Source organism: Thamnophis elegans, chromosome 4, assembly GCF_009769535.1.
Source record: "Thamnophis elegans isolate rThaEle1 chromosome 4, rThaEle1.pri, whole genome shotgun sequence".
In the NCBI taxonomy this organism is placed as follows: Eukaryota; Metazoa; Chordata; class Lepidosauria; order Squamata; family Colubridae; genus Thamnophis; species Thamnophis elegans.
In genome coordinates this window covers 89,684,441-89,698,452 of record NC_045544.1, presented here as the reverse complement: position 1 = coordinate 89,698,452, position 14,012 = coordinate 89,684,441, and the positions used below count along the sequence as shown (strand labels likewise).

The 14,012-nt window shown below is 41.2% G+C and overlaps 1 protein-coding gene across 1 annotated transcript in view; it reads right to left on the bottom strand.

Moving 5' to 3' along the window:
* The window catches only part of USH2A (usherin), a 517,131-nt gene that overhangs the window by 441,956 nt on the left and 61,163 nt on the right, over window positions 1–14,012 (bottom strand). Inside the window, 1 exon segment of the mRNA XM_032216063.1 lies at window positions 13,001–13,094. Coding sequence (XP_032071954.1) covers window positions 13,001–13,094 — 94 coding nt within the window.

The following is a 14,012-nucleotide window of genomic DNA, read 5'->3' as shown; positions in this document are numbered from 1 at the left end:
TTTAAAAGAAGGATAAAGTTTAGTCCTCAGTTATTTTTACTAGGTATATGTACTGACTTTACAGTGGTAGAGACCAATTTGACTCTGCACCTGATAACTGCAGCAAGACTGTTGGTGGCGCAATATTGGAAGAAGGAAGACTTGCCTACAATCCAAGAATGGACATTGAAAGTAACAAACTTAGCTGAAATGGCTAAAATATCGGCATATCTCAAAGATCATTCAAATGAGAGATATAAACGAGACTGGAAAAAATGGATTGACTATATACAAAATAAATACGGGACTAAGAAATTCCAGTTAGCCTATGCTTAAGATCAGAAATGATTTAAACTGTTAAGTCAGTTCAGTAAGAAGAAGCTAAGGTCAATCTAGAATGTTATTAATTTCTTTATTTCTTTTTTCTCAATAGATTTTAGACTGTGTTAGTTAAAAATCCATACCGTGTACGGGTTCTGGGAAGTCGGGGGGGGAAGGAGGAGGGGGGTGGGGGGGTGGAGGGAGGGAGGGGTACACACAACAACAAAAAATTGTACTTCAATGTCTTAATGATTGACAAATGATGACATATTTGTGTTTTTTTTAAAGAAAAATAAAAAAGTTCTGTTCTAAAAAAAAAAAAAAAAAAGGAAAAAGAAAACCAAACAGCATCTTGTTTGCATATTCAGTTTTGGAAGAAAAAAATTCAAATTAACCAATGATCATTGTACAATCTTTCATTGAATTGCTTTAATTAAATTTAACAGAGTTTGGACAGTGAACTATTCTAAAAGTCCAAACTACTAGAATTAATTTATGTACACAGGGTATGAAATTAATATGTAATTCCCTCAAGGCCATGGGTTCAGACAGCCATTTCAAATAATACAGAAAGAACCTTTCCCGTTAGTCATTACACAAACTCAAGTCAGCTACATAGAATGCTAGTATATTTATTTGGTGATTGTACTTTTCTCTAACCTATATAAGAGCATCTTTAATTCCCTGTCACTATTCTAGCTTGCTCATCTTGAGGAAACTTTGACAACTTCAATTTTAATTGGCTATTTGAAATGAAAATCTCATGACTTTTCATCAACTGTGCAAAGTAAATTGCATTCCTGTGGGATAACAACCAAATTTTTGCTAAAGAATTGGCTCCTCTACAATTCTGCATTCTAGTTGATTGTCTGGGAATGCAGTCTTTCAATATTCAAGACTGTGCCTCACCATTTCAGTAAATACTTTCCACAAATTATTTTAGAAATCTAGGATCTATGGCCTGTGAAATTAAATCAGTTTGCCAAGGATGAGTTCTTGGAGAAACCCATCATTATCACAAAAATCCCCCCAAAAAATATTCAAAAATTTTCAGTTTATAAAATTCCTGATATAATCTAGATAGGCCTTTGCTGTATGTCAGAAATGGTTTGGACAATTCATTTAAAGATATTTATTTTCATTCATGCATACTTTTGTTCTGACAACCACATCTGAAGCATTTTGTTTCATTCAATATCAATTGAAAAAGATACAGCTAGGTATTGCATCACCCAAAAGGAAAAAAAACCTTTTTATATAAATATAGTACTCTTCTGTCGATACGGAGCTCTCATTAAATTGTTAGGCTAAGCAGTTTTTGCTATTTTTATACAAAAATGGCTAGTTTATTAATAAGCAGTTAAATTATTCATGTCATCATATCTGTGCTTATAGATAGAGCAGAAGATACAGATATTGAAACAGAAATGAAATAGTCCTAAAAGAAATTAAATATAGCATGAGTATAGTTGTCATCAAAAATCCTAAACTGCATTTTTATTTATAGGGAATAATTTTTTTTTTTTTTACCAAAACAGTCTATGGTCTGGCCCAGTCTTCCCCATCTCAGGGTCCGCAACTTGGGAGTCCTCCTGGACCCACAGCTGACTTTTGACCATCATTTGTCAGCTGTGACCAGGGGGGCATTTGCCCAGGTTCGCCTGGTACGCCAGTTGCGGCCCTACCTGAATTGGGAGGCCCTCACAACAGTCACTCGAGCCCTTGTGATCTCCAGGCTGGAATACTGCAATGTGCTCTACATGGGGCTGCCCTTGAAGAGCATCCGGCGACTTCAGCTAGTCCAGAATGCGGCCGCGTGAGTGATCGTGGGTGCACCTCGGTTCGCCCACATAACACCTATCCTCCGCGAGCTGCGCTGGCTACCTGTTGATCTCCGGGTGCGCTTCAAGGTGCTACTCACCATTCATAAAGCCCTCCATGGTAGTGGATCTGACTATTTGAGAGACCGCCTTCTGCCAATTACCTCCCTTCGTCCCATCAGATCGCATAGAGTAGGCCTCCTCCGAATTCCATCCGCCAGTCAGTGCCGACTGGCGACTACGCAGAGGAGAGCCTTCTCAGTTGCAGCTCCGACGCTTTGGAACGATCTCCCCGTGGAGATTCGCACCCTCACCACCGTCCAGACCTTCCGCATAGCCCTCAAGATCTGGCTATCCCGTCAGGCCTGGGGATAAGACCCTAACCTCGCCCCACCCGAATGCTGAATGAATGTTGTGTTTTACTGGTTTATTTTTTTTATTCACACGTTTTTTTTCTTGTGTTTTGTCTTGCACCCCCTTCCTATTTATTGTAAGCCGCCCTGAGTCCCCTCAGGGAAAAGGGCGGCCTATAAATGTCATTAAAAATGATTTTAAAAAATGATTAAAAAAATCTCTATATCTCTAATAATCTAGTCAGGGGATGAGTTGGACTTATGAAGTTCTACTTTCAAAAATCCTCAGCCAGCAATTATGGAACTGAAACTTATACAATTGATGTACGGTAAATAACTTTACATTTAGTCCATCTATAGTTAAAAAAAGCAACAAGCCAAGCATCTCAACAGACATTTGAGTGTAAAATTTCTTAAATCATGTAATTAAAATAGAAATAAATTGTCTGCTTAAGCAATCAAAACAGAAAAAACTATATCTTCATAAAAGTCTTCATGGTCTGGACTTAAACTTGTGCAGAATGGAACCTGAAGGACTGACATGACCTTACAGATTAAAAATTATTTTTTGCATATTTACCCTTTATTTTAATTCTCAGCCAAAATCTGCTCTAAAGCTTGCAAAGTACTCAGGATTAGGCTGAATCCCAACAAGATGGAAGGCTTAAACCAGAAACAATCTGACCATAATATTCTGAATTTGGCCTTGAAAGGAAAACATCATTATCTGGAGATTCCTCTTCATATAGCAAAGTTAGGCTTTGGCCATAAGAACCTTTGCCCAGTTTCATCTGATATACTAGCTATAGTTTTGCTTGGAATGTGATGCCTAGGCAATTGTCCCTCTTATCTACTGCTGGTGTTTGGATTTACCATAATGTACTCAATTGGAAGGGACGTGGTGGATCAGTAGCTAAGATGCTGAGCTTGTAGATGAAAAAGGTTGATAGTTTGGCGGTTTGAATCCTTAGCATAACAGAGGAACCTCCTGTTACTTGTCCTAGGTTCCGCCAACCTAGCAGCTCGAAAGCGTGTAAAAGTGCAAGTAGAAAAATAGAGACCACCTTTGGAGGAAGGTAAGCAAAGTCTTTGGACAGCGCTGGCTCTTTGGCTTTGAAATGGAGATGAACACTGCCCCTTAGAATCAGGAACAATTAGCATCTATGTGCAAGGGGAACCTTTACCTTTTACTTTACTCAATTTGGGACTGCCTTTCAAGACTATTCAAAAACTCCAGTTGATACAAAAGCTAGCAACCCATTTCACATAAATTATATGTGTTTCCGAGTGTTTTTCAAAGTACTGTTATAGTTTATATGTTTGGTATATGCAGAACCATCTTCTCTCAGTAGAGCATAAACTGAGAAGGTATGTCATAAGGAAGCCAAGGAGGTAGGGATTCAACAACAAGCCTTTTCAGTGTCTGCCCCAATCTTATGGAATGACATGTCCCCACTCAAGGTCAGAATTGGTCCCTCACTATTGAGATGGACATGTCCAAGATTTTGGGACATATAATGCCATGTACTGGAATGGCTGTAAATTATTTATGTCTGCTTTTATTTTGTGCAATTTTATTTTATTTAATGGATTGGTTTACTGATCATATTAATCTCTATATATTTATGACTCATATATATGCTATATACCCACACGCAGAAATGCTTATGTATTTTTATGTATTCAGGAATGTAGATAAGAAATCAGTCAAGTTCTAAAATCTTAGAATTAGAGCTATATATTTCAAAATTGGTTAGGAAATGGTTTGAAATGTATAAACTGCAATCTGCAATAACATAATGCATTTTGTTTTTATTATCAGGACCAAAACTGCATGCGTTCTTCTTACTATGAAAGAAGGATTATTTAAGCTTTTTAAGTACAGCCACAGTAGATTAACAGTGATTAGAACTGCAATAACTGTGGAAATCACCAAAAAGAATGACTCTAAACAGAAAATGATAGGGCACTAATTTAACTTGTTTTCACACAAAATCACAGGTCTCAACAGAGTACTTGGTGAACTCCAGATCATATTAAATATTTATAATTAACTCTGATAAAGTGCCACTTCATGATACTTGTTCTAATTAAAAAGACAGCATCAACTCGCATTTCTAAAAGACTTATTTAGAAAAAATCATTTTTGTGATGGACCATCATTCTAGCAACCTTTTACATGTTAGAAGAATCAAGCTGATTTTTAGAAGATTTATCAGTCTTTTAAAAACTAATATAAAACACTTTAAGCCAAAAACTTGCACTAACTTCCTTCACTCTTTTCTGCATGTACACCTGCAAGCTTTTCACTCCTTTTTCAAACTCTTTGGTGTAATTATCCTGTTAAATGCCCTCTCACAAATGCACTGGAATTGTGTGACCATTATACTGGAATAGTGTGATCAAGTTGCTAAAAGCTGGCCACAATGTGTGACAAAGCCTAAAAATGGGAGATAAAATTAGGTTTACCAAGTTTAAAAAGGTATGTGCTTTTTCTACAGAAAATATCACTGTATTGTGTTTTGGCACTTCCAAAATGCTGGAAAGTGGCAAATTATGCTTCAGCAAAAAAAGAATAAAATATTCACAATATGTCATAAATTTGAATATATTCTGCTGCATATATTTATAAATATTTAGGAAAAATATTACAATTTAAGCAGGAATACTTGTCTCAAGACAGAGAATAATAAGATAATTAATTTAAAATGCAGCCGCTGTTGAAATCCAAAGTTTCAGTTTTCCCTTTCTATGGTTATTTAATTGCACTTGGATTGGCCAACTGTTAAAATATATAAAAAATATCCTCTAAGCATTATTGTAATAAACAAAGTCAACCAAAGAAAATAACATTATTCCACATAACCAAATTATGCAATGAAATGCATAATAGATGCATAACTATATAGCAAGGGCTCCCAATTTTTGGGTGCACAGATAAATGTTTATGAACGCCAGTATCATAACGACACTTACTGAACTAATTTGTCAGTCCACCAAATCTGAAAATTATTCCCATATGTAAACAATTGCTATCTTTCTCTCTTTCTGACCTATCATAAACAATGCCTGTTCAGGCAAATACCTTTGAACATAAAACTAAGCAGCTCCTCAACTTTGTAAAGTTACGCTGTGTTGTCAATAAATATTTATCCAAAGATATAGGATGATTGTCTAAAGACAATAGGTTTGTATCCATGAAGAATGGCTTGCCAGACATATCCCGAACATGATTTAAGGGGGAAGGGGTGCTTACCAATTCTTCTGTATTGAACACAAGGACTGATTTCATGTGAACATATTATCAGAAGAGAGCTACACAAAAGACCTGAACAGAAAAACAGGGAAATCACTGGATCTGCCAATCAGCCCTACAGTAACCAAAATCACCATGAAAAAGACCTCACATGAGCCTTCTGTGGTGCTTCCCAAGAAAAATAGACACTTCCCCATGTTAAACTTTTTCAGAATCCCTACCATTCTAGCAGGGATGTGCAGTCACTAGAGGCAAGGGAGGCGGAGCCTCACCAGTCTCCTCAGGAAAAAGAAAGAAATTTAAATATATATTTTTAAATAATTAAAGCCAAGATAGTTGCTACCAGATTCCAGCTCACAGTGGCTTGGTGTCTGCTTAGTGTTAACCAAAGCAGGAGGCGAGAGAACTCAGGGCCTCTTTTCCATAAGGAATTTTTCGCCTTCTAAAAGTTAATAAAGCGTTAAAAGGCAAAGCAGTTCAGATGGAAAGGAGACACTAATTCTCCCGCCTCCTGATTTGGAAGCAGCCAATCGTGTCTTCTTGAGCACGCTTACGTTGGGCGGGGCGTGCTTCAGAGGAGAGAGGAGTGGGCGAGAAGGAGGAGGCTGCCTCTTTGCTGCAGAACTGGGGGCTTGGCGGCTCCCGCGATGCAAAGTGCCCCACCATCCCCGATGCTGCCACCCGCTGCCCCGGCCTGCTTCTCCAGGCTCCGCCGCTGGAAGTCCCGGATCGCCTCTGGGGGAAGGCTGGGTGAGAAGCAGAGCGAAGCTTCTCTGTGGCCTCCTGGCGCTGCGCAGAGGCTCTTGCAGGAGCACGTGTCAGTGGCCGGCGGCCTGGAGCGGCCCCGGCTGTGAGACAAGGGAGCACTTAAAGCAGCTGCTGCCGCCGCCACCACCACCCCTCCTTCGCCCGGCGGGGCGGTGGTGGTGGCAGCGGCAGCGGCTACTTTAAGCGCTCCCTTGTCTCACAGCCGGGGCCGCTCTGGGCCACCGGCCACTGGCACGCGCTCCTGTGAGAGCCTCTGGGTAGTGCCGGGAGGCCGCGGAGAAGCTTCGCTCCATTTTTCACTCAGCCTTCCCCCAGAGGCGATCCGGGACTTCCAGCGGCGGAGCTTGGAGAAGCAGTGGACGAAGGCCAGGACAGCGGGGGGGCAGCGGGGCACTTTGCATCGCGGGAGCCACCAAGCGCCTTTGCTGCAGACCCGGGCGCTTGGTTGCTCCAGCAATGCAAATTCCCCCTCCCCACCGAGGCCGACCACTGCCCTGCTGAGCCTCACCAGGTATAAACCTCACCGCATGTCACTGCATTCTAGGCCACATGCACCTTCATCTCTCATATTACTTCTTGTTGTTTTTGTTTTATGGAAAGTTGTGCAGTCTAGATTTAATATTGGTACAAAAGTAATTTTTTTTCATCGTTTTTTTTCAACACTAATGAAGTGTTATCAAAACATGTACCTTTTGCGTCAGTTCCTTAGTGCAGAGTTGCCCAACCTTTCAGCTTTGTGGACTGGCCAAGGGGGAGAGGCAGAGAGGATGGTTCCACATGCTGTGGGAAAGTGCATGCATACAGCTTAATTTGCCTGAATGGTAAGCATGTGCACCCACTGCTCGTGCAAATGGGGAAGTGCATGAATGTGCTCACCTGTCACTACCGGTTCTGAAAGGCTCAGTGCCTGGTAGTGGGCTGTGGCCTGAGGATTGGAGACCCCTTTAGCTATATCACTAGTTAATATAATAATTAATGTAATGCAATGCAATGCAATGTAATGTAATTCTCCCTTCCCTTGGGTATTAGCAACCTTTTCTATACTTTTGTAATTGCTTCATTTTGATCTGCTTATTTATCCAGAACCTCAAAGTGAAAATCATTTCACTTTTCATTGTTTAGAATGGGAGTCCCCAATCCCCAGTCTATGGACCATTATCAGTCTGTGGCCCATTTGGAACTGGGCCCCACAAGCAGCAAGCAAATGTGTGAAGCTCCATTTGTGTTTGTGTGGGATTAGTTGCACACAACTAGTCCCTTCCTCTTCCCATGTGCTCCTCTTTCCCGCCCTGTCTATGGTCCTGGCACTTTGCCCCAAATCTATCAGGTGCTTCCCCATTGATCTACTGGAAACATCATAGCTGGCTTTCCAGAGGAAGCTGTGAAGGAACTGACATCACAAACAATTGGTGCTCTAGGACACCACACTTTCTTTCCTTAATGGCCCAGGCTCTCCATCCTTCCACCTCCCATGACATTACAAACAGTTGCTGCTCTAGGCCGCCGCATTCACTCTCCTTAATGGCCCAGGCCATTAAGAAGAAGAAGAAGAAGAAGGAGGAGGAGGAGGAGGAGGAGGAGGAGGAGGAGGAGGAGGAGGAGGAGAAGGAAGAAGGAAGAAGGAAGAAGGAAGAAGGAAGAAGGAAGAAGGAAGAAGGAGACGGAGAAGGAGAAGGAGAAGGAGAAGGAGAAGGAGAAGGAGAAGAAGAAGATGATGATGATTGGCATCTTGTGGGATCTGGAAAACCTGCCTTCTCTGTAGAAAGTCACAACACCAGTGGCCTTTTTCAAGTCATTAAAAACTTCACTCTTCCTTTGGGTATTTGGACCAAGTTGTTAAGAGCCCTGCTGGTTGATTAGCTGGTTGATTAGTTTGGTTGTTTTTTGTTTGGTTGTTTTACTGATTGTGAATATGGAATGTTTTTAGGTGCGGAATGTGCTATATTGAGGGTTCAATTTTCTAACAAATTGTACTGGGCTGGGTTTTTTTTTTTTAGTTTTAATCCCATTCACTATCAAGAGTAACTGATGTGATACGAACCTACAAATTGTTTAAATAAAACACACCAGGGGTGGGTTTCTCCTGGATTGCCACGTTCGCACGAACCGGATGGTTGGTGAACCCGGAAGTAATTAACTTCCGGGAACACTGGTACAGTTCCTGGCCCCCGTCGCTGCAAAGTGCCCTTGCCGACAAGGAAGCACGACCCGCACTGCATGTACAGACAGCAAAAGAAGGAACAGGAGAGGAGTTCCAAGCGGGGCTTTTCAAACAGCCAAACTCCTCTCCTGTTCCTTTCTTTTGCTCTTTGAACAAGCCGTGCGGTTTGCGCTCCTGGTTCTGGGGATTCCCCCCTCCCCCCAAAAAAGACCGGCTGCCCGCCTCTCCAGATCTTGTGGCTTTTCAGATATTTTCTTTTTAAAAAACGCCTCTCCGGGTGAACTTGAAAACCTGAAAGGTTGCTTTGGGAGGGGACAGATGGGCAGCATTTCCCCCTGCCCCCCTCCCTGGGTGCCTCAGAGCCTACAGCCTTAAAGCAAGCCTTTGCACAGTAAAGAAAATCTCACGAGAGAGAGAAGTTCTTAATTGCCTTTACTGTGCAAGTTGCTGCAGGCTCCGAGGCTGCAGGCAACCAGGGATAGGGTGGGGAGAATGATGCCTGTCTTCCCCCTCCCATAGCAACCTTGCAGGTTTTCAAGATCGTCTGCAGAGGCATTTTTAAAAAGAAAACATTCTTCTTGGGAGGGGGAATGGGCTGCACTCAGAGGAGCCGGCGCCTGGGGCGCCCTGAAGCAGCGCCAGCCAACATGTCCATAAGAAAAGCCCCAAGGGCAAGTGCAGCAGTGCCGCAACCAGCTCCGCCCTGCCGGCCGCCTAGCAACGCATCCCCGCCACCTCCCTCTACTCAGCAGGCGGGCCGGGTAGGGGCGCGGGCATGGCCCAGGAGAGGGTGGTTAATGGGGGGTGCTGCCCAGCCAGTCCTCACTCAGCAGCAGTAGCGAGTTTCACGATGTTGCCTTCAAGGTGAGCAGTGGGCACTACGTGGCCGGGGAAGTGGGGCTCACCGGCGCCCACCCAGGCACCACTCAGTGGGCGGGCTGGTGTGTGGGCGGAAGGTTGCCCTGGCGCAACCGAGGTGGCACATCGTGTGGAGGCTTGGCGGGCATGAAGGGCTCCTGTCTTCCCTGGCCAGGCTGGAGCATGGGACGGCCTCACAACAGGCACGTCTGCCGCTTGCGGAGCGAAGATGTGGCACTCAGAAGTGACAGTGGGATTGTTCTCCAGTCGTTCCTGGCCCTGCGAAGGTTCCAAAAGTGCTTGGGCTCTGGGACATCTCGTGCTGTGCCCGCTTACGCTGCCGCCACCTCCGCTCCCAAACGCAACTGTCAGCTGTGAGCAGGTGCCTGAAGCTGCTGCTTGCAATCATTTACGGCTGCAGATAGATTGTGCCTGTAGCGGGAAGCTCTTCACCCTGTGAGAGCTCCTCTCCAGCACTCCTAGTTTGGTAACATCATCAGTGCTAGAAGGAAGTGCGGTTGAAGGGGGAGAAAGAGAAAGAACAAACAGGAGAAAGAGAGGGAGAAAGAGGAGGTGGGGGATAGTGGGATCCTTGCTGCTTTTTGAGCTTGGTGGTTTTCTTACAGGCATTTCATTACCAAACTAGGTAACATCATCAGTGCTAGAAGGAAGTGAGGTTGGGGGGGGGGAAGGAGGAGAAAATTAGGACAAAAAAGAAAAAGATAAGGAGGAAGAGGACTGTGGGGTCCTTTGGTGTTCTCTGAACGTGGTGGTTTTTAATTATTTTAGGGAATTTTTATTTATTTATTGTTTATAGAATGTTTATTACAAGAAATGTTATTCCTTTTTGCAAATGTTTTATTTGTGATGCAATATGTTGCTTTTAAGTGTTCAGACCAGGTTTATGTGTCTCAAAGTGGCTGCTTTTCTATGGGCAGGCCAGGTTTCTTACAAGGCAGCTTTGCCAGATTTAGTGTGTTTCACCCTCGTTGTTTAGGTAATTCTGAGGTGGTTGATGGTTCTGTGAGCACCTGTCCTTTATAATTTTCCACATTGCCTTGATGGTTTTTATTCCAGTGACTTTGTCTTTCCTGTCCTTAGGCTTAGAGAAAAAAACTGGTTTCATTGGCAGTCTTTTTTTTTGGGGGGGGGGGATTTTTATTTTTTTCGTGTTTTCCTGGCACTGTCATAGTTTGTGTGTGTGTGGGTGGATGGGTCGGTGTGTAATGTCCCGCAGTTATCTACGCATTAATAATGATCTAGTAATATTAATAATATCTAGTAATTAGTAATATCTAGTAATAACATCGTCTTGGCCACTCACACCAGGTCACATGGGTGGCAGGCCACTCCCATCTGGTCACATGGGCGGCAAGCTACTCCCACAAAGGAGGCCACTCCCACATAATTTTTGAAACCCACCCCTGAAACACACCTACACATGAAAAAAGAGAGAGGGGGGAGAGAGAGAGAGAGAGAGAGAGAGAGAGAGAGAGAGAGAGAGAGAGAGAGAGAGAGAGAGAGAGAGAGAGAGAGAGAGAAACAATAAGTTGTGAAGAATGTAAAAAGATTATAGGAAGTAAGAATTGTTCCTACTCTGGCAAATGTCCATTGTCAGGTAGTAAATGGGCTGCTCTGAACAATCTTAACAGATCTAAAGATGGATGGATGTTTAGGAGGCCCAATCATGAACAGAACTCAGAGCAGAGTCAAACTCTTTTGAAAAACCCTGGACTTTGTGAGGATGCTAAAAAAAGCTGCCAACAGGACAGAAAGGAGATTCCTGATACAGGCTTGCTTCCCAGTCATCAGCCTTCTCAAAAAATGCCTTTAGCTTCCAGTATCTTCTAATCAACTTTTAACTTGTGAGAGAGCAGTTAGCTAGCACCAAGCTCTTTTTCCACTTTACTTGGGATAATACTTGCTACATTGATCATTCTGAATTAAGAACATTTGTGCTGTGGTTATTTAAGGTGATTGTTAGCAATAGCACTTAAATTTATATACCACTTCATAGTGCTTTACATCCTCTCGGTGTACAGAGTCAGCATATTGCCCCCAACAATCTGTTTCCTCATTTTACTGTCCTTGGAACAATGGAAGGCTAGTCAACCTTAAGCCTGTCGGAATCAAACTCCTGGCAATGAGTAATGAGTTAACCTGCAATACTGCATTCTAGCCACTATTCCACCACAGCACTATTGTAAGCACTATTCCTAACTGCTATTCCTAACTGCTTACAATTAATTGTTAGCTATCATTAATTGTTCCTATATAAATTATTCCTATATATACATTTATTGATGCAACTAAATGAAAAAATTAATAATTATGAATTGTGTCTTGCTGCTGTAAGTACTGCATATGGCACATGAGTAAGTACTGTGGAGAGCAAGGGTTGTATACAGGAGAGAGGAACAACCCTCCCTTTGAAATGTATGAGCTGGAATTGCCCATGAACAGCAGATATTAAGATTCAAGTACAAATTGACCATAATAAACTGGGGTTAACAAGATGATTTATATCTTGGTAGAGTTTTTACTGCAATGATACTAAGATTTCAATGGTGGCGTGCCTACTCTGCTTTGTGGGCTAATAATCTGAAGAATTTACTGTAGTTTGTACTGGAATTGACTAGTGCACAAAAGATGTAATTACTTGGTAAATTCAAATTAGTATCTGTGTAATTGTTGCTATTTCATATAGAGCTCCTAATAAAGATCCTAAACTAATGTTTGGCACTCATATCTAATTAACATTAATTTTCTTATAATTGTCACCCTTCAAACCCCCCTGCCCTTTTCATATTATAAACATTTGCTTTTGGTTAATGGTTTTGAATGCAGTTCTTACAAATGCTTCTTCATATTTCTCTGCAATTACAGTAATAATTGATTAAGCAGTTTAGCTTTATTATTCAAAAAAAACCTTAAATTTCTACTCTCAGTGCTGAGTGGGACAAGATCAATGTCATGCCTGAAGTTGTACATCAAATGAATATGTATGTTAAATAACACACAGTGTGTTAATTTCTGTCCACAAACCTTTTTGAGTCACAGAAATTGAACACAAATAATTCATTTTCCCTGAAACACATTTTTCAACAAATGTTTAAAAAAAGATACCAAATAAAGATTTTAATTATTGGAAAGCAGGTTGGTTGCCTTTATAAAAACATAAAGGTTTCCTTAAAGTATATCCTTTTTAAACAAATAAACCAAGTTCTTCCCTCCCTTCTGAACCTTTTGGCCAACCATCCCAAAGATGATACTTTTTAAAATTCCTCCCATTTTATGATCAGCATCTGGAAATCTTCCTGCTGGTTGAGGAACTCCTACCTGGGATTATCTGAAGTGGCAAGAAGCTAAATGGGATTAAAATCCAATAAGCATCATTAATTCTCTCACAAGATTCTAAATCTAAACCCTGGTTGATTTTGGAAATTGGGATTTGAGGTGAAGCACACATTAGAATAAAACTTACCTTGTTTCCTTCTGTGTAGCTTTCCTTAGAGCAGAGACATTTGTATGGACTGTGACTTGTGTCACAATGATCAGCATGGCCAAAGCAATTACATCTGTAAAACAATAAAGCTTTTGAGAAAAAAAAAACTGACTAGGAATTCCAGAACTTGCAGTACCATTGTACCTGGAGGGCAACATATTGGATAAGGGTGATATATAATTTGAAAGGGCACCTTCCAGTTATTGTTTTTACATTGTCGTGAATGTAACTGTCTGCTTCTGTTAAAGATAACCATCTCAGAAAAGGCTCAATTAAGTGTAGGAACTATTTCATGTCTCTCTTGATTCAGCATTTATAAATGTCAAATATGTGCTGCTTTCAAAGGGAGTAAATTGACAGAACATCTTGCAGACCAACTATTAAGTGATCAAATGCACATTATGTGCTTTCATTATGTACTGGGTAGATGCAAAACCCTAATTATTAATTAGAGTTAACACCTGTGTTTTCAACATTAACCCTTCCATCTGTAATTCCACAACTTCTTAAACACATTATTTGCTTCAATTTATTTTCATAGTTTTTGATGAAACGTTCTCTTTTCAAGCTACATCTTAATGGAACAAGCCCTAGAACTAATAATAATTTTAATTATAGCTCTGTATTTTCCATTGGTGCAATTTCCAAATAAGGCATACAGCTGGAAATGATATAAACAAATATAACTCAACTAATATTACGAATGGCAATATATTTTATTTTATTTACTTACTGCAACAAATTGTAGTAGAGAAAAGCCTGACAGCTAAAGGTAAATATAGGCTTTAATCATATAATGAAAAATCCTTAAAATAGATTAAATTATGTTTAATTATGTATTTCAAGATAAACAGATAATTCAATCCTTGCTAATGTGAAACAAACAACAGTGTGATGTCTCCATCTCCATTGCTATCTAGATATATAAGTATATCATGGAACAAAACCTTCCAGTTTGAGTGAATGGGAAAAGCTATTGGAAAGGTCAATT